At 37.7% G+C, this 27266-nt stretch overlaps 1 protein-coding gene across 5 annotated transcripts; it reads left to right on the forward strand.

Moving 5' to 3' along the window:
* Positions 1–10434: 10434 nt before the first annotated feature.
* On the forward strand, positions 10435–23505 carry LOC129720780 (uncharacterized). 5 transcript variants are annotated; one of them, XM_055672518.1, is made up of 5 exons: positions 10435–10571; positions 10633–22622; positions 22705–22759; positions 22815–22908; positions 22960–23505. In XM_055672518.1, exon 2 carries the CDS (start codon positions 10824–10826, stop codon positions 19104–19106), a length of 8283 nt encoding a protein of 2760 aa, XP_055528493.1. In that variant the 5' UTR covers positions 10435–10571; positions 10633–10823; the 3' UTR covers positions 19107–22622; positions 22705–22759; positions 22815–22908; positions 22960–23505. The 5 variants fall into 5 exon arrangements, with proteins under 5 accessions (XP_055528493.1, XP_055528492.1, XP_055528491.1 ...); XM_055672517.1 differs by having other exon boundaries at positions 22705–22747; XM_055672516.1 differs by having other exon boundaries at positions 10633–22759.
* Positions 23506–27266: the final 3761 nt, after the last annotated feature.

Raw genomic sequence — 27266 nt, forward strand, 5'->3', positions numbered from 1 at the left:
AGTCAACGACCCACCGACTGGGGAAACATATTGGTTCGAAGTCGAGGCTAACGAGGGGAAATTTTGTTCTGTTAGGATTGGTGGAAGAACCGCTTTCGGTTGTTGCCGGTGAGGAATTTGTTTCGGCGGCGGCATTCTTTCTGTCGGCGACGAGTTTATAGAGGTTGATTTGGTACCAGGCGTGGCGTGGTTTGGATTCGGGTTTGTATGTTTCATTACTGGAGTGAGTTGTTTTGTTTTTTGCAAAGCGATGGAGGCCGGACTCATTTGCTTTGCAGCATCGGCGTAAGATTTTTGCACGAGCATTTTTTTATTTTGCACGCAGGTAGCTCCAATATGGATGTACTCGCGGCAGTGTCGACACGTTTGGCGCTGCCCATAGTACGCGACTTGCGTTATTTCCCCGTCTATGGTCACCCACGATACATTGAATGTTCCGTTTCACAATCATTTTTGCAACTCGAATACCCGTCTAGATGCCAGGAAAGTCGACATCGGCTCCATATTGCTGTTCTCGTATCGCGATAACATCACCGTATCTACTCAAGAAATCAACAATTTTCTGGTCCGTCACATCTTCAGACAAGTCATAGAGCCTCACTTCAACTGCTCCGTCCTCTAGGGTGATCCTCAAAGGGTATTTTTTGCCATCGACTGCAAGCTCATGTTTGTTGTCGTGTTCCTCGCATATTCGCTGCGCCAATGCTAAATCCACGACTTTCACGAAAGAAACCCCCAGGGTTCTGCTGTTTTGTATTCGTAGCACTTCACCTTGCTTTAGACCCAATATGGTCGCACAAAAACTATGCACTTTGGCATTGTTCGGTTTTTTCGGCACGTTTGAAAAATCTATGCGGAAGGTATTTTCTCGACGGCCCATCGCAAAGTCGTTTGGATGCACAGCGACACTGAACGGCTCCACGATGAGCAAGAAGAGAGATCGAAAGACACAGTTTTAACTGATAACGATAGTTTGCGTTCGACTTTCACAGCACGGTAGCGAAAACGCGTGTGTTCAGTACGGAAGTTGTACGCTCACTGAATTAAATTCTATAGTGAAGTGAAAGTGTAGTGAAGTTCTCCAGTTATGCCTGGAAAAAATAAAAAAGCCCGCTTTGATGCGGCTTCAAGGAAACGTGAGGCATCTCCTCCAAGTGACACTGAAATTTAGACTAACTGGTATGATATTCTTTCTTCCGTTGGGGATCAAGAAGTTCAAACTTCTCATACTGAGCATAAAGCCGTTATGAAGAAGATTAAAGTTCCACCTATTGTGGTATTTGTAGCAAATTTAAAAGCATTTCGATCAGAACTTTCATCATTTCTGTCGGATGTGAAAGTTAATTTCCAAATTGGCCGCCAAGGCGAAATTCGTGTTTTGGCCGAATCTTTTGATGGCCATAAACATCTTTTACAGTATTTGACTGAAATGATGTATAAATTTTATTCTGTTGATGCCAAAAACGAGAGACCGTTTAAGGCTGTTTTGAAAGATCTTTCAAATGACCAAACTATTGAGGAAATTAAAGAATGTTTGTCAGAATCACTTGGTTTTGCCCCCAACCAAGTAATTTTGATGAAACGAAAGGCAAATGCCAAAATTTTTCAAACTGGAATACACCAGGAAAATTACTTAGTACATTTTGATCGTACCAAAGTAAATAATTTGAAATGTTTGAAAAAAGCACGTGTTTTATTTAACGTGCGAATAAAGTGGGAAAATTTCAAGAGACATGGAGGAATCCATAATCTTACGCAATGTCGGAATTGTCAAGCCTATGGTCATAGAACTCGAAACTGCCATATGGCAGCAAAATGTATGATTTGTGGTGACACTAGTCACACGAAAGATATCTGCCCCGTGAAAGAGACCACTAATAGTTTCAAATGTGTAAATTGTGGGGGAAATCACAAATCTAATTTCTTCAATTGTCCTGTAAGGTCAAAAATTATTGCTTCCAGACAACGTAGGAATTCTAAACAACCTGTTGTCAATGTGGGTAATCAAAAGACTTTCAGTACTGTTCAGGCATCACCAGCACTTTCATTAGCAGGTGTGTCTGTAGGTAATAATTTAAATTCAGATAACAAATTTCAGACAAAAAATCCTGTTCAGGCAACACCAGGCTGTTCATATGCCAGTGTCCTTACAGGTAATATTTCAAATTCAAACAGTAACAAACCATTCGTGTTTGGTGCTGAAATGTCAGCCAGTATTGATGTCCGTTTTGTTGAACTGTAACTCGATGTACGAGGCTGTTCAAGAAGGTATAAAATTTACAACCAATATTGTTATGAAATTGAAATTCAGCAATGATTTTTAATAATGCTGTAAATTTTCTAAATTGGAATGCTCGCTCTTTGAAAGCGAAAGAGAATGAATTTTTCAATTTTTTAACAGTCCACGATGTGCATATTGCAGTTGTGACTGAAACGCTTTTAAAGCCAAATATTAAACTAAAAAAAAACCCAAATTATATAGTTCATAGGTTTGATAGAATTGATGTTGCCGGTGGTGGAGTTGCAATAGTTATCCACCGTCGAATAAAACATCGTGTTTTACCCCATCTTGAAACCAAAGTTATCGAGAGTATTGGCATTTGATTTATAGCCGCAGTGTATGCCTTTTTAATGCACTGGTTAGCGGAAAAATTATTTCAAGGGAGATTTGCAAAAACTCACATCGATCTTGGAATAATGCTCAAAGCAATTCCAATGGAAAAATATTGTTTAATGATTGCTCGGCTGGATTTTATTCAGTTTTATTTCCAAATGGTCCTAAATGTTATTCTTCTATTAGGAATCCATCTACAATTGATTTGGTACTAACAAATCAAAGTCATTCATGCAGTGATTTATTAACTCAAGCTGACTTTGATTCTGATCATCTTCCCATAACATTTTCTATTTCCCATGAAACTATTTTAAATCCCACTAGATCTGTGTTAAATTATCACAAGACTAATTGAGATATATATCGTTCTACGATCGAAAAAAATTTGAATGATGATATTATTTTACAAAATAGTGCTGACATTGACAGAGCATTAGATAATTTTAGCAGCTTAATACTCAATGCCCGGAATTTATCAGTTCCTAAGGCTCGAGTAAAATTTAATGCACCAATTATTGACACTGAACTTCAACTTCTTATACGTTTGAAGAACATACGGAGACGTCAATACCAAAGATCTCGTGATCCTGCTTTGAAAATTATTTTTCAAGAATTACAAAAGAAAATAAAACATAGATTCACTCTTTTGCGAAATGAAAATTTCATGAGAGAAGTTGAACAACTAAAACCTTATTCAAAACCTTTCTGGAAGCTTTCGAAGGTTCTCAAGAAACCTTCGAAGCCCATTCCAGTCCTTAAAGATGGTGATTGCATTTTTCTAAAGAATGAACAAAAATCTCAAAAACTTGCTCAGCAGTTTGAGAGTGTTCATAACTCCAATTTGAACGTAGTAAGTCCTATTGAAAATGAAGTAAACCAAAAGTATGATCAGATCACCACCCAAGAATTTCTTTCCGAAGAGGTATTGGAAACAAACTTGAATGAGGTGCGAACTATTCTCAAAAAATTCAAAAACATGAAAGCACCAGGAGATGATGGGATTTTCTATATCCTCATCAAAAGACTTCCCGAAAACTCTTTAAATTTCTTGGTAAAAATTTTTAACAGATGCTTTGCACTAGCACATTTTCCTACGAAATGGAAAAATGCCAAAGTCACTCCAATTTTAAAACCCGAAAAGAATCCAGCTGAGGCATCAAGTGATCGACCAATTAGTTTACTTTCCTCTATTAGCAAACTTTTTGAAAGAATAATTCTCAATAGAATGATAACACATATTAATGAAAACTCAATTTTTGCAAATGAACAGTTTGGTTTTCGCCATGGGCATTCCACTACTCATCAGTTACTTAGAGTAACAAATATGATTCGAACTAATAAATCTGAAGGCTATTCGACTTGAGCTGCTCTTCTAGACATAGAAAAGGCATTCGACAGTGTTTGGCATAAAGGTTTAATAGCTAAAATGTCAAATTTCAGTTTTCCGCTTTACCTTACCAAAATGATACAAAGTTATTTAACTGACCGCACTCTTCAGGTTAACTATCTAAATGGTAAATCTAATAGATTGCCTGTTAGAGCTGGTGTGCCTCAGGGGAGTATTTTGGGCACAATCTTATATAACATTTTTACTTCTGATCTTCCTGATTTACCACCAGGTTGTGAGAAATCTCTGTTTTGTGACGATACAAGCATTTCCGCCAAAGGAAAAAGCCTTCGAGTTATATGCAGTCGGCTACAAAAAAGTTTAGATATATTTTCTTCATACTTGCAGAAATGGAAGATTTCCCCTAATGCTTCTAAAACACAGTTAATTATTTTTCCTCATAAGCCAAGAGTTTCATTTCTCAAACCCACCAATAACCACGTTATTAAGATGAACGGTGTGGTCTTAAATTGGTCTGATCAAGTTAAATACTTAGGGCTAATTTATGATAAGAATCTTACTTTCAAGGAGTACATTGAAAATATCCAGTCAAAGTGCCATATGTATATCAAATGTTTATATCCTCTTATCAACTGGCACTGGCATATTGGGTTGTCTCCCTCGGGCCTTGAGAGTATCGTGCGGGTCTGATTGCTGTTTCCGGATCCGGGGTCTTAACGTGTTCTTGTCGTTAGGCTGGATGCAGGCGGAAGGGGGTAGGACTAAACTGGGGCGTGGATGGATTTCAGGAAAAGGTATATAAGGGACATTTAGTATAGGTCACGGCTCGCCAAGACATCACGAACAGGAACAGCCGGCTGCCTACTTTCGGCCTGCAGGGAACCTATTAATTTAGACCTGGCGTCACGGTGTACAGGGCATGACCAAACAACGTGCTCTATGTCGTGATAACCTTCACCACAGGCACAGATACCACTTTCCCCGAGCCCAACACGACGGAGATGCGCGTCAAATCTATAGTGATTGGACATAAGCCGGGACATCACGCAAATGAAATCCCGACCTACATCCAACCCCTTGAACCACGGGTTCGTCGACACCTTGGGGACCACCTTCCCAGTTCCCCTCTGGTCCAAGCATTTTGCCAACTGATGATCGTATTCTGACGTACAAATGAGAAAAATTCATTAAAGGCAATTGGTCTTTCATAAATTCCACCGTTTGTTGCGCCCACCTTAGCCAAAGAGTCCGCTTTCTCATTACCCGGTATCGAGCAGTCTCTAAGGGACCCACGCTAAGGTAATCTGAGTAGATTTTTCGGATAAAGCACTCAGATGTTCCCGTATTTTCCCCAGGAAATACGGAGAGTGCTTAACATCTTTCATCGATCGGAGAGCCTCAATGGAACTGAGACTGTCCGTAAAGATGAAATAATGGTCCGTGGGCATTTTTTCGATAATCCCTAGGGTGTACTGAATTGCAGCCAATTCTGCGACGTAAACAGAAGCAGGATTATCGAGCTTATGGGAGACGGTTAAATTGTTATTGAAAATACCGAAGCCAGTGGACCCATCAAGAAGTGATTCGTCAGTGTAGAACATATTGTCGCAGTTGATGTTTCGATATTTATTGGAAAATTTTTTAGGGATCTGCTGCACGCGTAAATGATCCGGGATTCCACGAGTTTCTTCTATCATGGATGTATCGAAAAACACAGTAGAATCAGAAGTATTTGATAAGTCGACACGATTTGGAATATTCGAAGAAGGGTTAATATTATGGGACATGTGATTGAAATACAATGTCATAAAACGGGTTTGAGAATTAAGTTCGATTAACCTTTCAAAATTTTCAATTACAGGACGGTTCAAGACCTCACATTTGATAAAAATGCGAGAAGACAGGCTCCTGAAACGGTTTTTCAATGGTAGTACTCCTGCTATGACCCCCAAACTCATCGTATGTGTCGACTGCATGCAACCCAAGGCGATACGCAAACAACGATATTGTATTCGCTCCAGTTTGATCAAATGTGTGTTTGCTGCGGAGCGAAAGCAGAAACACCCGTACTCAATAACAGACAGTATCGTTGTTTGGTAAAGCCATTTTTTCCATCAATTTCCGGATACAGGATAGCATTGCAATCGGCCTATAAGAGTTGTGATCAGAAGCTGGTTTCCTTGGTTTTTGGATGGCGATCACCTTCACTTGCCTCCAATCCTGCGGTACAATGTTTTGCTCCAGGAACTTATTGAACAAGTTCAACAAGCGCCTCTTGGCATTGCCGGGTAGATTCTTCAACAAGTTGAATTTGATTCTATCTAACCCAGGTGCGTTATTGTTACAGGACAGGAGGGCAACTGAAAATTCTGCCATCGTAAAAGGTGATTCTATCGCGTCGTGACCCGGAGACGTATCGCAAGCAAAGTTTTGCGCAGGAACAGAATTCGGACATACTTTCCTGGCAAAATCAAAAATCCACCGACTTGAAGACTCCTCGCTTTCGTTGACCGTTACGCGATTCCGCATTCTTCGGGCTGTGTTCCAAAGAGTGCTCATCGATGTCTCCCTCGACGTCTCGTTCACGAACCGACGCCAATATCCGCGTTTCTTTGCTTTAGCCAGGCTTTTAAGCTTGGTATTAAGCTCCGAATACCGTATATAGTCGTCGGGTATACCTCCCTTCTGGAAGGCCAAAAACGCGTCGGATCTTTGCGTGTAGACATCGGAGCACTCTTTGTCCCACCACGGAGTGGAAGGCCGTTCTTTGATCGTTACGCCGGGATATTTCTTCGTTTGGGCTTGCAACGCGACGTCGAGGATTAAGCCCGCGAGGAGGTTGTATTCTTCAAGTGGTGGGTGATGTTGAATCGACTCGACCGCTTTTGAAATCATTTCCTCGTATAACTTCCAATCGACATTCCGTGTGAGGTCATACGGAATGTCAATTGGTCGAATGCGAGTTGAACCGTTTTTAATTGAAATAAGAATAGGCAGATGGTCGCTACCGTGAGGATCGAGGATTACCTTCCATGTGCAATCCAACCGTAGCGACGTCGAACATAAGGATAGATCCAAAGCGCTTGGGCGCGCTGGAGGTTTCGGGATACGTGTCATTTCACCGTTGTTCAAAATAGTCATGTCGAAGTCATCGCAAAGGTTATAGATTAAAGAGGAACGGTTATCATTGTAAGGGGAACCCCAAGCCACACCATGAGAGTTGAAGTCTCCCAAAATCAAACGTGGCGAGGGAAGAAGTTCTATTAAATCAAAGAGCAGCCGTTGCCCAACCTGTGCTCTGGGAGGAATATATATTGAGGCAATACAAAGCTCTTTACCTTGTATTGTCATTTGACATGCGACAACTTCGATGCCTGGAATCGAGAGGAGGTTAATACGATAGAAAGAATAGCACTTTTTAATCCCTAAAAGTACTCCTCCATATGGGGTGTCTCGATCAAGGCGAATAATATTAAAATCATGGAAGTTGAGATCAATATTTGAAGTAAGCCAAGTTTCCTAAAGGGAAAATGCATCGCATTTGTTTCTATTTATTAAAACTTTAAATGAATCCATTTTTGGTAAAATACTTCTACAATTCCACTGTAAGACAGAGATAGAATCCTTCGTATACGCAGATGAATTAGGCATCGAAGGATACAAGCGCTGCAAGGAGGGGCCATTGGGCAGTCAACTGCTTCAAAAATGATCTAACTGTTGGGAGGAATGCTGTAAGAAAAATTTTAATTGGATCGGGTACATTGAAAGTTTCAAAAATCCAGTCCACAATGTCAGAAAATTTCACTAATCCAGAGTTTGTTTCATCAACTGGGAGTGCAAAAGAAACAACTGGGGTTTTAGATGTTCCTGGCAGTGTTGAGAACTCCTTCTGGGACTTTAAATTTGCAAGCCCAGGAGGAGTTTGCTTCGGTTTTTCCGCAGCACTGTTTGGTTTGTTTGTAACTTTCATTTCACTTTGGGAAATCTTAGGACCTTTTCGGGGAAGTTTAGGAGAGGAAATATTTTTCCTCTTTCTAGACGCCCCAGGATTGGCATAAGTTGTTCCCGCTGGTGAATCGTCAGAATCGGTTTCATCAGAGGACAACAGATCAAAGGGGCTCGATGTTATATGGTAGAAGTGGTCACGGTCTTCTTCAGCATCTCAGCGTAAGATCGCTTTGAACGCTCCTTAAGTGACCGCTTGATTTTATCTCTGCGCTGCCTGTACACCGGGCATGTGGAGAGCTCATGCTGATTTTCCCCGCAGTGAATACATTTTTCAGCATTTACACTGCAAGAATCGTCCGCATGAGTTTCTCCACACTTGCTACATCGTGCCTTATTGCAGCAGTAGGCGGCTGTGTGGCCTACTGCTTGCAATTGGTGCAATTCATAACACGGGGTACATACAATCGCACAGGCAGACGAACCCGATCGATCGAGACGTGGCTAGGGAGAGCAGATCCGGCAAACGTAACACTAAACGAGTCTGACGGAGTGTACACTTTTGTGCCGTTGACAAGAGACACAGACCGCAATTGCTTGCAATCTATGATCTTTACTTTTACGTCGTGACACAAAGCATTTTTGAAGCAGCCAAAACCGCTTGCCAAGATACACTCGACCGACAGACTCGAATCGGTTATGACACCGTCGATCTCTACGTCTCGTGCGGGTATATAAACGCGATACTCGCGTGTGAAAAGCTTGGAGCGAGCAATAGTGTTGGCCTGTTCCAGGTCGCTGACCACGACACGGAGCTTGTTGGGTCTGACCTTGGAGATTTCGGTCACGGCCTTGTACCCCTCCGTCAGGTCTTTCGAAATCTGCAGGATGTTTAACGGTTTCGATTTCGGTCCTGCTTTTGGCCGAAAGAAAACAGTAAAGCTGCCCTGAGATCCGTCCGGGTAAAGCCTGGGGCGAGGGGGGACTGGAGAATTAACAGAGAAAGGGTTGGCAGGAGGGACAGGGTCGGAGGGGCTCGGGGATGGTGGCACGGGAGGCGAGGGATCTACATCCATCGCGCTTAATCTAGCGCACTAGCGCCGACAGAACACGTACCTCTTTACTTCTCCTTTCAGCAGGGTTGGTTGTCCGAACGGTCGAAGCTGCAGCCGTTACAGCCAGCAGCACCAATACAGCAGCTCCAAACAGCCACCAGCAGCGAGCCGGGTGTGTGATCACTCAGCACAGCGACACAACTCGCTGTCAACTCTTGGCTTCTTCTTTTTCCTCCTTTGTGTTGAGATTCTCGTCCACTGCTGTAGCACAAATCACTTAGCAGCCAAATCGGCTTACGTACCAGCAAACAGCCACGATGCGGAACAGTTGCACAAAGGCGGGCGACCTTGAACCTTCACTCGACCAGGCATGCCAACACTTGCTCACGCGTCTTTTGTTTTATATTCTATCGGAACGATCACCAAACACGTCCGATACTGATGCGTGTTCGGCACAGAATGAAGAATAAACTGTTAATTTACAAACAAATTTTTGGGCCAGCAATGTTATATGCAGTTCCCATCTGGACAAGCTGTTGTGCAACCAGGAAGAAGACACTTCAAAGGATTCAGAATAAACTTTTGAAAATGATTTTTAAGCGTCCTCCCTGGTTTAGCACGAATGAGCTACATAGGCTCACTAATGTAGAAACATTAGAAAATATGTCAAGCCAAATTATCAACAAATTCCGACAAAAATCGTTGCAATCCTCAATTGCAACGATTAGCTCACTCTATAGTCAGTAAGATAGTTTTAAGTTTATTTTAAGTTTCGTTTTATTCCTTTTTTTTTCTCTTGACAAGTAGGTTTAATAATTTTCCTACAATTACAATAACTTAACTGCGAAAGCTAATAACATTAAATAATATATAAAAAAGCGTACAAATATTTATATATAATAGTGTTGAAATGTCACCATTTGTGACAGAACACACAATATTAATTCTGAATAGATATTTTAGTACATAAATAAATCATTACAAACCACCCCCCCCCCCCCCCTATTAAAAAAAAATAAAAATCCATAAGGTAAAAAAAATAATTTTAAATGAGTGACAAACTGTGGCCAAAACCGGTAAATTTACCCGATGCTATATTATAAATGTGAATTTTGTAGATTTGTACATTTTTCCGTTGAAACAATTAAATACATAAATTTAAAATCTGGTTATATTGACCGTTTTAAAAACCATTATTTGAAAACCGAACAAAAAATCCTTGCCGAAGTCTCCCCTATGGATAACAACATTATGTTCTCCTAGAATTCGACGTTCGCTTTTTATCTGTATCACACTTCAATTACGCAGAGCGTAAAAAAATACCACTATCAGTACCAAAAGCACGAGGGAGAAAAAAAACACGTTCCACAATCAAAACGCATTTTTTTACATGATAACACACGACAAATCAAACAAAGTGTGAGCAACATAACTGGCCTTTTTAGCAACAAACGCATACTATAAAAAAGTAGAGTACATCGACGGCCGGACCGTGATAAGCGATAGGACTGGATGTTTTAATTTTTGGTGGCAGCCAACGCGTTCACACGTTATAAGTTATATTCGATTGATTTGATTGTTATAATAAATTTGATCAATATTCGAAGTAGTAAGTGCAAGAAGTCGAAAATAAGGTAATAGAAATAATGTAAACTTTCATGAAATTCTAGTACTTTTCTATCGAAATCGGATGCGCAGTTTTTCTTTCTTCTTGCCGCAGTCAGAAGTTTTATTGGAAGAAAATCTGATATCGATGACCAATTATGATCGCAAAATACACTATTAGGTAATTGATGAATCAGTGTCCAAATGTGAAGACAGTGTAAGAAGCTACAAGCTGTAGTCAAAAAGTGTATATAATATGGCCCAACAACCAGCGAAAAAGTTGAAGAATGATATACAAGATAGTCGAGGTAACACAGATTTACACAAGTATGCTGCATTAGGAGACCTAGACAAGTTTGAAATTTTATTCGAAAAATTAAAACAGGACAATGCAAATGATTACTTAGAAATATTAAGTAAGTACAATAATCGCAAAGAGACTGCCCTATCTGTAGCCATTAGTGAAGGAAAATTTGATATTGCCATCTACTTGCTTCAACAACTTGATGATACTGAAAAAGAGTATCAGATTGATAGAATTATTAGTATTGATAGTGTGAAACTAGACAAGTTTCTTGAATACGAGCAATCTAAAAACATAATTTCAGGCAACAAATTTTTGTCACATAAAGCTTCGGAGTTAAAACGTAACCGTCATGGTGGCGATTATCAATCGAAATTGTTAATGTTATTTGCACACGAAGGTATTGAGAGTAACGATCAGTTTCGCTTAGGCACTGAGGTATCTGAGGCTGGTAAATTTGATGATTTAGTTTTTCGTTACACTGATCCTAATGGGAACTATAGATATATATACTTGCAAGCTAAGCATGAGCAACATCTCGGAGAAAACCCGCTAACAATAACTCAGTTCACCAATTCGAAGCATAAATATCACCTGGGAAAATATTTTATCGATTATTCAAAGACCGAACTGCTCAAATATCTCGACCAAATAGAGCATCTTTTTCTTTGCACCAATAACCGTTTCAGTGAGAATGATGATCCAAAGAACATTTATTTTCAAGAAATTTCAGATAAAAGAAAGTATTGCAAATACTTTTCAGACATTGGTGGCAAGTGGTATAGATTTAGTTGTAAAGATGATAATGAGAAGAATGATTTGTTCAAAAAGTTGTTCCGTAGAAATTTTGAACCAACCAAAAAGAACGAAATAGAAAAATTATTGAAAAAATTTGTGCTCGCTGTTGAGCAACCGTCGTCCGCAGAGTTGAGCGGGAAAATTAAAAGTATGATGGGAAGCGATACATACAATTATTTTAGTTTTTCCAAATTCAAGGAATTTATCGATGAATGGTTTGCTAGCCGAAATCCGAACAATACTGCACGCTTTATATTGCATTCAGAAATAAGAGAGTTTTGGAGTGACTTCAAGTCTAACATCTGTGGTATAAAATTGGGTGGATCAGTGCCTTTGTTTAGGGAAAAAATCGACAAATTTACCCGGAACAAGTTGACTTTTAATGACACTAGTTCTGATGTGTTGAAAATAGAAGATTTTTTGAACTCAAAAAGTGATGACATCTTAAGGTTAGTTTATGCAGAAGAAGATAGCTTTTTAAGTATTGCAAAGATTAATCAAATTTTAGACAAGATGTTCCAGGAGGATCCTACGAAATATACTGTTTCGGATTTACGTTCTCTAACTTCACTGAATCGGGATGGGGAAATAGTTTTAAATGCTTTCAAGTCACAAAATAAGCATTTATTAGCTATCGACTGTAATTCAGTAGATGACGAGGGTGAACAATTATTGGACACACTTTACAGTGAATTGTGGGAAAACAAGTCATGCGCTGGCAAACAAATTATACTTATTGTTAGTGTGTTGTCGAATAAAGCAGTATCTAGACAATATCCTGGTTTGTCTATGATAACACTGTACATGGAAAATGGTCCCAAAAATTTAAACCCTGCTTCAAAAAACCAAATACTGCAAACTGATATTAGTCTTTTCGGAACACAATTAAAATTGTCACGATTAACAGAAAAAGGTAGCAATTCAGATGAATTATTCGAAATCTTGGATGGAAACTCGTTAACCTCACTCATCAAGAATGATAGCATCGTAATTGGTAGTGGGCATCAATATGATTTCGATACATTTATAGATATTCCACGTACACTTACTTATCAGACAAAGTTGGATAGCAAATGTATTTTGGAAAATACAACTGATCTATTCGCTATTAGTGGAATTTCAAAAAGTGACCTTTCTGATTTAATCCCCAAAAATGAAAAGGTAAGAGACTTTGGTGATGAAAGTTCTGAAAGAGATACGAGACCAATTCGATTTATTTGCTTTCAAAATTGTACTAACATAGAGAATGACTTCGAACAATTATGTTCTGATTATAGTCAGTATACAATTCATTTGGTTGAAAACATGGGCAACGAATTGGAATGGAAAAAATCACATGGTTCCTTACGTAATTTACGCAGATTCGTGATTAAGGAAGGAAACGACTCAAAGCTAATAGAAGATATCACAGATTCGGCAATTATTGCAGGGGATCCTGGAATAGGAAAATCTACTATACTAACGTCACACGCTATCAAAACAGATTGCCTCTGGTCTATCAGAGTAAATTTGAAAGAATATGAAAGGCACATAAACGAGGTAAATTTTGGTAGTTTAGAGGAAATTTTTGACTTTCTCTCCAATGTAATTGATCCAAAATATTCACAAACTTGTTTGATAAAAGATTTACTGAGATTTTGCTCAAAGCAAAAAGGTCAAGTTACTATTTTATTGGATGGGTATGACGAAATCCAGGATCGCTACAAGGGAAAGGTAGTGCAGATGGTGAAAATCCTAAGACTCACTCAGGGCAAAGTATGGATCACAACACGTTCGTATGCACAACGCGGGATTGAAGATGCTTTGGGGACATTTTCCTACAGTTTGAATGCTTTTGAGGGAAGAGAACAAAAAGATTTTCTGAGCAAGTTTTGGATCAGCAGGTTGAATTCAAAAGTGGGGACTGAAAAAATCGATGAGTTTTCTAAAGACCTCCTACAACAGTTTCATAAATTAAATCTTATGAAAAAACAGGGTTTGATTGGAGTTGTACTGCAAGCCCGAATGGTGGCTGAAATGTTTCAAGATGCATGCAGAAAGCATCTTGAGAGTGAAGAAAAACTAGAGCTGTATGATTTAGGAATCAGTAGTATATTTGATCTCTACAGAAAGTTTGTTGAATATCAATTTAAAAGATATTTTGAAGAGAAATTAAAAAACAGCAACAATATAACTGAAGTTATGCAAGACTCTTCAAGTTCTTCATACACAGAGACCTATGAAAAATTGGCCATAAAATTATTATTCACGAAAGATCAGATAGGAAAAAAATTAATAACAGGAGGATTTTCGGTGGAGAAAATTCACGATGTCGGCCTTACGAAGACCACTACGGACGGAACCGTAGGATTTGTACATCCCACTTATGCTGAATATTTTGCAGCAAATATGTTTGTTAGTGCTCTTGAGAAAAAAGACTATCGCTCCGAGTACAAAAATATGCACCACTTTTTGCTGTTTCAAATCTTTAGAGATCGTAACAGTATGATTCTTGAGTTTATGACTCAAAAGATTCAAAGTGAACATAATACTGTCTTGCATAGTAATTGGGAAACTTTGCAGGATTGTGATTTGCTGGAAGGGGATGACATAAGGGCTGAAATAGAAATCCAGCTGGAAAGCGTAAATGACGCTTCCGCGCCAAAAAAGAGCTTAAGCGAATTGCAGCATAGCGTAAAGGAAAACATTGGAAGGTCTAATAGGAGCTTTGGTTTCTTCGATCTGGATAAATCTCTGATTACCCAACTTGTTGAGAAATTTTTATTGGTGACAGATAGTGAATCACTAGAAATCACCTTCGCTTTTATCTTAGAAATCAACGAGATATCAAGACACATAGTAAGAGAATATATCGGTGCAGTAGTAAAACATTACTATTCCACATTAAAAGAGCAAAATAGGCTGCCATCAACATTAAGAGACAATTGTATTAAGCATCTCTTCAGTGACGAAAAACTGCAACATAGACTAATGAACCTTGAAGATTCTTTCGAAGAAGTTAAGATGGATCAACAGCAATTGGCAGAGTTAATAAATTGGGTGATTCCAAACGATTCAGACAAAATAAAAATCAATGAAATAATAAATTTGGACCGCTTATGCTTTTTCTTCAATATTTTTCATCCGACTATAATTCAAAACATTAAGTTACTCTTTCACTCAATGGAAGTGGAAGCTCTAAGGGAATATGCGAAGACAATACTGCAGTTCCTTAAAACCTCTGTCACATTGATTGATGCTGATAAACTAAAATATGAGACCCTTTCATCATTACGCTCTCTCGCTGATGATGTACTATTTTACCGTGACATCACTAGTGAAACTGAATCGTTTATCAACGATGTGGACAATTTTGAAGTAGGTGTTTGTCTTGCCAGATTTTTAGAGATCATTACTCCACGAATGTTTGACAACCTATTTATTCAGTTTAGCAGAGAAGAAAAATTCAATAGCAAAAATGTTGAAGCTCTGATTTTGTACATTTTAAGCAAACCTAAAGTAAAGTTTCCAAGGGTAAATGAGCTAGCTTTCCTTAAGATGTTGGTACTGCTTTTCAAATCTAACTGGAAACGCTTTACTTTTTCTCGTGAACAACTAGAGACTACACTAGACGTCGTTGATTGCGTGATCGAAGAGCATGGTCAATATGAGACTACAGTATCGGATTACTTGCAGGTATTAGTGAAACTAGAACTGAAGATAATTAATTCCGAAAATACCCTTATAGTGTTAGATCCTGCAAGCGAATTTTATTATGAGCTACAGAAAGATAACAATAGTAAGTATCACAGTTTGAATATTTTGCAACAGAAAATTCACTTCAACATAATTTGTCGTAAAACACCTGAATTGCCACCGATTAACCGGTTCTTCACGGCGTTTTCTCTCGCGAGAGACATTGCAGTATTAAATAACGCTCTAGAGTTTTTCTCCGAAGCAACTTTGTCTCAATATTCTATCTTACTTTTCCAATCTTATATGACAATCGAGAAAAATATCGCGAAGGCCGTTAGACACTACTACGACCGGTTAAAAAAGCAAACTTTGGAGAAACCTAAACTGAAAAATAAACGTATAAAACATCATTTTCGCAACGAAATGTTGCAAGAAACATTAAACAACTTTAAAGGTCTTCGAGAGGATGAAATTCTAAACTTAATAATTCCGAGTAATATAGAAACTCTGGAACACTTGAAGGATCTAGACATTTTGTGCTATTTTTTCAACATTTTCCATCCAACTGTAATGCAAAAAGTTAAGTTACACATTTGCTCAACGGTGGAAGCCCGGAAAAAGTATGCAACAAAAATAATTCATTCACTAGAAACTAGCTTCGCCAGTGGCGAAAAAATAATGAACGACAAGCTAGGGCATGAGGATCTCAAATCGCTGGCGGCATTCTATGTCGACATCGTGTTTCATCCCAGTATTAGTATGGAAACTGAAATAGCTGTAAACGAAATTTATCAGAATAAATCTATAGACTGGCTCGGAGGTAACGGTGCTCTAACTTGCAGGATTCTAGAGATTGTCAATCATAGAATGTCCGGAATGTTCGACTCTGTTTTGAACATCTACAATAATCAGTTGGAAAATTACCAATCGAATATTTTTGAAGGTCTGATTTGTTACATCCTAGGCAAATGGGCTGTAGACAAGCTTCCACGGGTTGAAAAGCGAGCTTTTTTCCAGATACTCGTCGATTTTGTCGACCTCGGCATGAAAATAACAGGGAAATTTCCCTTTACCTGCGTACAAATTGAAACTACACTAGACATAGTTAAATGCACAGAAATAGAAGGAGAACAGTACGCGTTTGCAGTGTCGGATTATTTGCTTATATTGAAAAGAGCGGGTCTTGAGATAGTTTATACCGAAACTAATTTTTCAGTGATTGCTCCTGAAGCAGAATTCAAATATGAATTCCCAGAAGAATGCATGCAACAAATGAGAAAGGCGCTTGATTTGACAAACCACAACTTAGGTGAGTTGCAACAGAACATTGAGCTTAAAACTGTGTGGCGTAGAAAATCCTTTTGGTACGATGGCGATTCATCATTAATTAACAATTTTGTCTCAACATTTTCAAAAGAGACAGATGTTATAGTACTAAGATACACTTTGAAGTGCTTTCTTAAACCATTGTTTTATTTAACATACCAAAAATTCGAGAAAAAACTACATGAATTGATCAAACACTACTTTTTACAGTTGAAAGGACAGCATCGCCTTCAATCTGAGTTAAAAGATAGTTGTCTTAAATATCTTTTTCATAGAGATGAAAAGTTGCAGCTAATCTTGATCAATATTGGAGATTCTCCTGTGGAGAGTGTGGAAGAACAGCAACAACTGAATAAATTGATGGAATTTATGATGCCAAGCAAAATCGAACGTATTGATGTCTTGCAATGCCAAAACCGTTTATGCTTTTTTCTAGATTTATTTCATCCGACTATCTTGGAAATGATTAAGTCACGGATTTACTCTACAGTTGAAACTGTTAATGAGTATGGAAAACAAATAATACAATTCTTAGAAAGTGTAGTATACTTGAAAATATATAATGAGAAACAAGCACATTGGGACTTTATATCATGGCGATCATTCTTCGTTGATATACTTTTTGATCCAAGTTTCAATAACTACACGGACGCATTTTTCGATGATATCTTTAGGAACAAATCTGCTGACTGGCTCAAAAGTAAAGGTGTTTTAATTTCTAAAATTTTTGAATCTGTCACTCCCAAAATGGCCGAAATATTCAACTCCGGTTTATATAGCGCTGGTGTTCGAGTAGATATTTATCAGTCAACAATTTTTGAAGGTGTAATTTGTTATATGTTGAAAAAATTCTCCGTCAAAGAGCTTCCGCGGGTTGACAAACCAGCTTTTTTCCAGATGCTTGTAATTTTCACCGACTTCGACATGAAAATAAAAGCCAAATTTCCCTTCACCCATGAAGAAGTAGGAATTACACTTAACATTTTGAAAAGTATAGTGAAAGAGAAACAATACGCTACGGTGGTAGCGAACTATTTACTCATATTGAGAAGTGCGGGATTTGATTTGAATTATGACGAAACAAGGTTTTTAATAAGTAACACTGAGAAGGATTTTCATTATGAATTTCCAATAAATTGCATGGAGCAAGTGATAGAAAAGCTTAACACAGCAAACCACAGCTTAAGGAAGTTACAGCAAAACATTGAGAGTAAAATTGTGTGGCGTAATAAGTACTTTACACATGCTGGTAATTCCTCGTTGATTAGGGAGTTTTTTAAAGAATTTTTGAAAGTGACTGACATCACAGCACTGAAAGACACTTTGGAGTACTTCTTAAATCCATTGTTTTATGAAACATACGAAACATTTAGAACAAATATCCACGAAGCGATCAAACACTACTGTTCCCAGTTGAAAGAGCAAGCCAATCTTCGATCTGAATTAAGAGTTAATTGTATCAAATACTTCTTTAGTGGTGATAACGAAATGCAAGAAACATTGCACAACCTGGAAGATTTTTGTGAAAAGAATAAAATAGAACAACAGCAACTGAAACAATTCTCAGATTTACTAAATCCAAACAAAATTGAAAATCTAGACGGCTTGAGAGGCCAAGATTGTTTATGCTATTTTCTTGATATCTTTCATCCAACTGCCATCAAGAAGATCAAATCACACATCAGCTCGTCAGTTGAAACGGTTAAGGAGTATGGAAACAATATAATTAAATTCTTCGAGAGTTCAAAGGGACACATGGAAATCCTCTGTGAGGCGACATCGAAACATGATAATTTTGTGTCATGGCGCTCATTTTACATTGATATTTTTTTCGATCCACGAGTTAGCACGGAAACTGAAGCCGCTATCGATGAAAACTATAACGATAAATCTCTATGTTGGCTGGAAAGCAGAGGTGTTTTAATAGCCCGAATTTTAGAGATCGTAACTCCCAAAATGTCGGAAATATTTAATTCGATTTTAACCTGCAACAATTATTTAGACGAAGATATAGAGGATTACCAATCAAACATTTCAAAAGGTCTGATTTGTTATATGCTTACCAAACTCACCGGTACAGAGCTTCCACGGGTTAATAAGCTAGCTTTCCTCCAGTTGATTGTAAATTTTGTCAGTTTAGATAAAATAAATTGCTTCCCACGTGATCAAATAGTTACTGCTCTAGAGTTAGTTAAATGTGTCGTAGAAAAGCACGGCCTTGATGAGCCTGCAGTATTACATTATTTGTCTATGCTAAGAAAAACGGGACTGAAGGTAGATTTGACCAAAAACACGCTTATGATGCAAGATCCAACAAAGAATTTTGAATGTATACTGCCAATAGATCTCGGCGAAAATGCAGATAACCCCTATTTCAATCGGAAACGAAAAGAATCTGAAGGTGACTCAGAAAACGTGAAACGGCCAAAAATTTAAAACTCGAAGAAAACGCCGTTTTGTAACAGATTCAGGTGGTAAGGATAATTTTTAGTCAGACCCAAACGAAAATCAGTATTGCTAAATTAGAGTAGAAAATAGATTTTAAGTTCGAACAATGAAATACAAAGTTTCAAATGGGCGCAACTTATACCTAAATTTTTAGTAGGTAATAGATTTAGTTTCAGCTCGTTGTCGACAGCGAGGATAAAAATTTGCCTGTAGCTTATAAGAAAATTCAGACCATAAGACATTAGACATAAATGGCTCCGTAAAACATTAATTTGTATTGTGTCGTGTCAAATAAATGTTGTGCACAAAAAAAAACTTATACCAAAATGCAATGCAAAACGCAATATAATAATTCCATGGCACGATAACGAGGTTCCAGCATCAATGTGATAAAATTTACTCAGTTTTAGGATATGGCATGTCAAGTTGAATAGAAATTTAAGGGATTTATATTTCGGCTTGTAGTCTAATAAATTGCGTTGATTTCTATCTGCTCATCACCAACGTTTCGGTCCTTCTATGGGACCATCATCAGGGCCTAAAATATATTTCACATTTTACGTACAAATTGATTTACATTAGGACAAAATTACACTATATGACATTGAAAAAACTACTCATTCGAAAACAGTAACCAACAAGTTAAAAAGTTTGTGCGAAACATAAAAAGGTCGGGTCGTACTGCAAGCCGAAATATAAATCCCTTAAATAATACATCAGTTCCAGTCGAAAACTTGAGTTGAATAGAAAATTAGCTTAGCTTGCCTTAGATAGACTCCGTGATTGGTCAAACCAACAAAATTGCTACATGATCCAGATGAACGGTACTTGATTTTCACTAGTTCATAATATTTTTACCACTGACCAATAACAACGTCGGCCACGACCAAAAGGCTGCACTACTTGCGAAGGTTAAGGATGATGATGCTCGTTTTGTTTAGAGACCGCTGCACAGTGGTCCAAAAAGGCAAAAAGTGGAACTTTATTCCATAGCGCCTTTTACCTGCATCCTAGCTTAAAAGTGTCTTCGAAACAATTGTTTGTATGAATGACCCACATAATCGCAAATTATCAAAAAGTATGAAAAATTTACTATACTAAAAATGAAAAAAAAAAAATAACATTTTTGTGTTAAGAGATAGTAGAATTGTTTATTCAGCAAAGTTGTAGAAGATTCAAAAATATGAAACTTTGTTGAACAAATGAAAACCCTATCTTTTTTCGGTACAAAGTTATAAAGTATATCACATGGAACTTACTTGAAGGTTAGTTTTTCGTACTTAACTTTTGTTAGTTGCATTTTACACGAAAGTATTGTTCAAAGGAATTGTTAGGGTATACAAAACACACATTTTTGTCAAAGGCCATATATCTCCAGGACTTTTCATTACAAAGTTATATCATATTTCAGCCTATTTTTTCGATAACTTCAAGAACGTATAGGTTAAAAAGAGGCAAGTGGAATCATGATGTCAATACTTTTCCTTGAAGTTAAGCTTCCAATCTACACAGGTATGAGTACGGCAAGCATAAGTTACAGTAGGTTTTCATATATCAAAAATACTTACTTTTTTGTGTTAAGAGAGAGAGGAATGGTTTATTCGGCAAAGTTTTAGAACGTGCAAAAATATGAAACTTTACTGAACAAATAAAATTCCTATCTTCATTGGGTACAGAGTTACAGCGTATATTCTATGAAAGTTACTTAAAAGTTAGTTTTTGCACTTAACTTTTGTTAGTTACATTTTACAAGAAAACGTTGTTCGAAAGAAGCATTTGGGCATACAAAACACACGTTTTTGTAGAAGGCCACACATCTCCAGGACTTTTGCTTATAAAGTTATAGCACATTTAAGCATAGTTTTTCGACAACTTTAACAATGTATAAAACAAAGATCCCAATCCACCTCATTGGGACGGATGGAACTTATAACAGTTCTGAGCACTCGAGCTAAACTTCGACAAAAAGTATTAACATCATGATACTACTTGCCCCTTTTTACTTTATACGTTCTTAAAGTTATCGAAAAAATAAGCTAAAATATGCTATAACTTTGTGAGGGAAAGTCCTTGAGATGTGTGACCTTCTACAAAAACGAGTGTTTTGTATGCCCAAATGCTTCTTTCGAACAACGTTTTCTTTTAAAATGTAGCTAACAAAAGTTAAGTGCAAAAAATTAACTTTTAAGTAACTTTTACATATAATACTCTGTAACTCTGTACCCAATGAAGACAGGAATTTTGTTTGCTCAGCAAAGATTCATATTTTTGCACGTTCTAAAACTTTGCCGAATAAACCATTCCACTATCTCTTAACACAAAAAAGTTGGTATTTTTAATATATGAAAACCTACTGTAACATATGCTCGTCGTACTCTAATCTGAGTAGATTGAGACAAATGGAACCTAAAGAAGTTTATAGAACTTCAGTTTAACTTCAAAGAAAAGTATTGACATCATGATTCCACCTGCCCCTTTTTAACCTAAACGTGCTTGAAGTTATCGAAAAAATAAGCTAAAATATGATATAACTTTTTAATGAAAAGTCCTGGAGATATATGGCCTTTGACAAAAATGTATCTTTTGTGTGCCCTAACAATCCCTCCGAACAATACTTTCGTGTAAAATGCAACTAACAAAAGGTAAGTACAAAAAACTAACTTTCAAGTAAGTTCCATGTAATATACTTTATAACTTTGTACCAAAAAAGAGAGGGTTTTCATTTGTTCAACAAAGTTCCATATTTTTGAATCTTCTACAATTTTGCTGAATGAACAATTCTACTATCTCTTAACACAAAAAGTTATTTTTTTTATTTTTATTATAGTTAACTTTTCATACTTTTTGACAATTTGCGATTATGCGGGTCATTAATACAAACAATTGTTCAAAAGACTTTATTAAGCTAGGATGAAGGTGAAAGACGCTATGGAATAAAGTTCCACTTTTTGCCTTATTGGACTACTGTGCGCTGGTTCCACTGCATCTCTACGAGTATCACAGGATAGGGATTGTATTAGAATGAGTGCAAAGCTCTGGTCACTTTTTGGTGGTTCTCTTAAACTTGGAGATGTTCCATGTCAATTATATAAAGTTTTTCCGTAAATACTGTATATGCGAAATACTTTAACATCCGAATGTGAATCGTTTTCTAAAGATTCGTTAGTTTGGCGATTTGACACCTACTTAATATATAAACTAGCATAGTCCCATACATACAAAGCTTTATAGTCCGATGTCCGATGGCCAACTTTCATGGCCTAGAAATATCAGATTAAGCGACAGTTTGTTGTAAGATTTGGACACGGCAACAAAAAGAAAACTGTGTACTTATCTGTAGATAGCACCGTGAATCACGTCGCACAGCAGCAGAATTTCACCGGGGAAGCAGCACACCTGAACCGATCTAACTGTCGGTACTGCTAAGAACTTGGGCCTTGGAAGGGGATTGTGAGCCATGCACAGTGCGGACAGTCAGGATAAGTAACAATTTCAACTATAATAGTAATTGCTGGCTGACAAAACAAAACTGAGAAAACGCGAAAATTTTAACTCGAAACTTTTTCTCAACCATTCTTGGTCACAGTTTGCTTCGATCTCCTCATGTCGAGTGGAATGGAAAATGTATAGTAAGTACTCAAGTAGGTAGCATCATTTGTATTTACGATTTTGTTTGAAATCCTTTCATACTTTTAGTATGATATACCGCGAAATATTCGATCTGATTATCAACAATTAGTTATCCACGTGGCTCCAGTCACTAAGCAACTGCAAGTTTAAAGTCCACCCGGTAAGGTCATCAAAAAATCATCGAACTTTAACCATAAAATTCCTCTTTTAGCTCACTCAAGCAGCTGACTATTACTTGTCATAAGCATGCATACGTAGCTAACACCACCCGAAATTGAATTGATCTAAAATTATAACTAAGCATGGATCCAGCGTACCAAACTTGAAAAAACTTCCTGAAATAGACACCAATCACATTGAGGGACATCCATTTTTTGTTGGTCAGTTATTCTGAAAATAAGAGAAAGGAAACCTCGCAATAGTGGAGCACTGTTCCTATAAAAAAGTCAAAGAGGCACTCTCTATCATTCGTACGATATTTGAAGAAAGTGCCACATGTATCAACTGTTACAATACCGGTTTAAAATGATCAGCTTGCAAAATACATTCGATTGACGAATTGATGAAACAAAAAAATCAATGGATCTTCCGATTATCCTAGAGTAACAGCCGTTCCATCCCAACAGATCTGCCAAGAGGAAAACTTCTCTTTGCAGACGCCAGAAATTCCGGATTCCATCACGATATTATTATTTGCTGCTGTACGCAATTCGCTATGCATGACTGGAAGTTAACCGTGAATGGCTTTTGTACTCGAAACCATGATGAACATGGTGTAACGGTTTGCGCCCAAGTAACACACAAAACATGTTAGAAAATAATTCTCAATAACAGTAGTCATATAAGAGTACTATAGGCGCATTCGAAAACTTGTGTTGTTATTTTATTGCTCTGGAGATATTATTTTATATCATGAGTGTTTTTCATAGATTAATAATCATAAACTGCCTTTGCTTGTCTTTAAGTTGTGTTCATGATGTTATCAAAACAGTACAGAAAACAACTTAAAATAGAACATTTGTGAGAAGTTGTACTTCATCAGTAATTCAACCACACTTCGAAAACAAGCTCGTTTTTCTGGTTTTGGAGATGTTTTTCAATAACATGAGTTCACCAAACAAAAACTATGACATAAATGGCACTTGTCTTCAAGATGTTTTCCAGATGTTTTCGCTATTATAACAACTGTGTAAAAATGTCCAGCTGAGGCAGCCGCGCCACATCAATATTACACGCCCAATAATAATTTACGTACCTGTAAAGTGCTTTTCCTTTGGTTGGTCTTAGTATTCAGCAGCCAATGACTTGATCATATTGTTATTAAAATTATTGAAACGATTTTATTCAAACTCTTTGAGTTGGATCGAAATGCGCCATGAAAATGTAAACAAAACGTTTGCAGTGCAACCAATGTCACGCCAAATTTTGTTACCGTATATCTAACAATGTTTTCTAGATTTGCTATATTTTATGTCTAGATAACGTTAAAACTATACGAAAACAATTTTAATACTTAAGCGACAGAAACAATTCATTTTGAAAGGTTGAACATTGTTTCTATCATCAATTTATAATTAATTAAAAGTGCCGCTGACGAACACAATTTTCGATCTAGCTGCACTGCGCGTAACAATACATTTGCGCAGGCGCTAGGTAAATGTTGTCATAGCAACACAATTGCGCATGCGCGCTGGTATGGCGAATTCTGACCCACGAATGCGCGAGTTTTTTTATTCCACTAGGTCAGTGCAGATCAACCCAAGAAAAAAGAAACGACATTGCGATTTACTAGGCAACTAAGAAAGAGATGCCAGATAGTTGTTTACGAGCTAAACTCATGCGGTGTTGGGCTAAATTGAGACCCTTCGCAATTAAATGAATCAGCAACCATTCTGTAATGAATAATCTATTTTCCACTGATTTACAAACAGAAAACCGTATCCAATGAATGGCGCATGATTTTTTCAGAAGTAAAATGCAATGTTTCACCATGAAATTTGATGCGCACGTAGAACTTTGTATTAAAAGCGTCAAATAGTTGGTCTAATATTATTGTTTATTTTTGGTGAATATTCGATACGCCATAATCACTATTTTTTCCTTTGTAGTTCCTAATATAAAGAAGCGTTGTTCTACAAAATTTCTATTTTGAAGTTTTATGCTTGCGTCAACGATGTTTTTATTGGTTAGTAATTACAACTTGAAAATAACTTGTTTTCCATGTTTTTTTACCGCATTGGTACTCGAGATGTATTTTGCAGCTTCAGTCTAGCAAGTTGGCTTGCTTTCATGAAGTTATATAATACTTAATATAACACCAGTACTTGTTATAGTAGCCTTCGATTTTTGCGCTTTTCTGGTGATAGAGATGTCATGAAAAAGGTAATGTCAACTGAAATCTATAACCGAAGGTTGTGTTGGAGGAGTTATCTTAACTGTTCTATAACAACGTGTGTTACTTGGGGCGGGATGGGGTAGCGTTTTTCTCTTAGGGAGGTCGGAGTCGAAGTATCACCATGCAACAGGAAGAAAATTTTCCTTGTTTATTTATGTTTCCTTGCTCACTTGAAAAAGAAACGTTCCAGTTTTCAGTGTTTAACTTGTGAGTTGCTTCGAGAAGCACAAATATTGATGGCAAGGTATGTAGTAGTGTTATATTTACAATATAAATGCGTCTAAATGATATATTCAACGGTGCGATTTTTTTTTAGAGGCTGTTAATAAACAAAGTTTTTCGCAATCAAATCTGTTTCCAATATGGCCGATTCTGCATTTGACATTCCATTACACTATGTCTCTATACATCATGCTTGAAACTTCCTTCACAAACACGTTTTTGTTTACCGGACGATCGCCATGACAACGACGCCGCTTCAGATTGAAACTGCTTGACATCTCAATCTATGCTATGTTTGTTGAGGAACTTGGCTCGAAGGCTTTTGATTTTCTGCTAAGTAGATTTGGTGCTATTAATACATCACTCAGGGATGTTGACCGGATTTTTCGCACTGCCTGTACTGACACCGATGACACTGTTACGTGTTTTACTGCCAAGATTGTGGAATTATTCTAGCTGTACGTTCGACGAGTGCGCCCGCGCCGAAGACCAGTGTGGGGTAACAGCAAACTAAACCCAAATTAAATCGACTTAAGCGACATAAGCATGCCTGCCTATCACAGGATGAAGGATACGTCTAATCGATATCTGTTTAAATTTAATAGGAAACTTTATTTGAACTATGATCGCAACACTGACAATAACATACTCTCGCAAGTTTAACGTCGAGTTGAGATCATTTCAATCTTGTTGGTTTCATATCCGCTCTGCAGTACCGCAAGGTAGCATTTCAGGCCCGATACTTTTTTATTGTTCATGAATGAAATCACTCGCTTGCTGCCTCGTCGATCCAGATTATGTTACGCTGATGATGTCAAATATATTTGCTGATTAAATCTATCGATGGCTGTGTTAGACTTATAAGTTATGTAAATTAATTTGCTCAAAGGTGTGACTTCAACAGTATGTCAATCAGCATCTCAAAATGCACAGTTATCAGCTGCAGTCGCAAAAAAACAGCCTTTGGATTGCGATTACTACAATGACGATCTTGGCGTGGTATTGGATACTCATTTGACATCCTGACAACCATGCTTGTCTTTTCTCCTCAGTAAACCTCTAGAGTGCAGGAGAACATCTTGCACTGCGGAGACAACTGCCGTCACACTAAAGAGCAAATCAATACGCTCATGCTAGCGACAGCGACAAACGATTTTTTCTATTGAGCTACCTGAACGCAGTGCGGTGAAATCTGAAATCTCTCTCTTGCGAGACAATGAACTATGGAGTACTTTCTCACACGTGTGGACTTCACGCACAATAATTACACTGCAGAGCTATCTGCGGTGCGTTTCACAGTTGGTTTTTTGAGCATGGCAGAAGAGGAAAAGAGATTGGGAGAAAAAAAATAGACTGCGTTGCTCGTGCCGCTCGTGCCGGTCGAATTTACTCTGGTGGAATTCGTTCGTAGCTTCACGAGGACTACATTTTTCCCGGTAGGTTTTTTTTTCACCTTCCGGACTACTCGCCAGTGGACACTGTTGTGCACTTCTGCGTTTTCTCTGTAGAGTGATTCACCCCTCTTGTTTCTATCAGATGTGGGGTGAGCTGGAAGTGTGTTTGTCTCTCTGTAAGCTGGTGGAGACACTTTGGAGTGAGAAAGAAGCAGTGTGGTGAAAGCATTTGCTACACGCAGGCACATACTGGAAGGGAAGTGCGCGGTGATTTTTTTCTCCTCTCCTTTCACATACTGAGGAGAATGGCAAGCATACTGACAACTTTATATGACGATTATTAACAAAGCGAAAGCGAAACTATTTCCTGAATTGGACGATATTTCAATTATCCTGGAACTCTGGCATACTCTCTAAACTGCTTTTTATCCTCGAAACTAGCTGTGTAGCTTGAATTCCACACTATAAGTTCTGAACTAATCGCTAGGAGTGAATATGTATGCTACC

Source organism: Wyeomyia smithii, chromosome 2, assembly GCF_029784165.1.
Source record: "Wyeomyia smithii strain HCP4-BCI-WySm-NY-G18 chromosome 2, ASM2978416v1, whole genome shotgun sequence".
NCBI lineage: Eukaryota > Metazoa > Arthropoda > Insecta > Diptera > Culicidae > Wyeomyia > Wyeomyia smithii.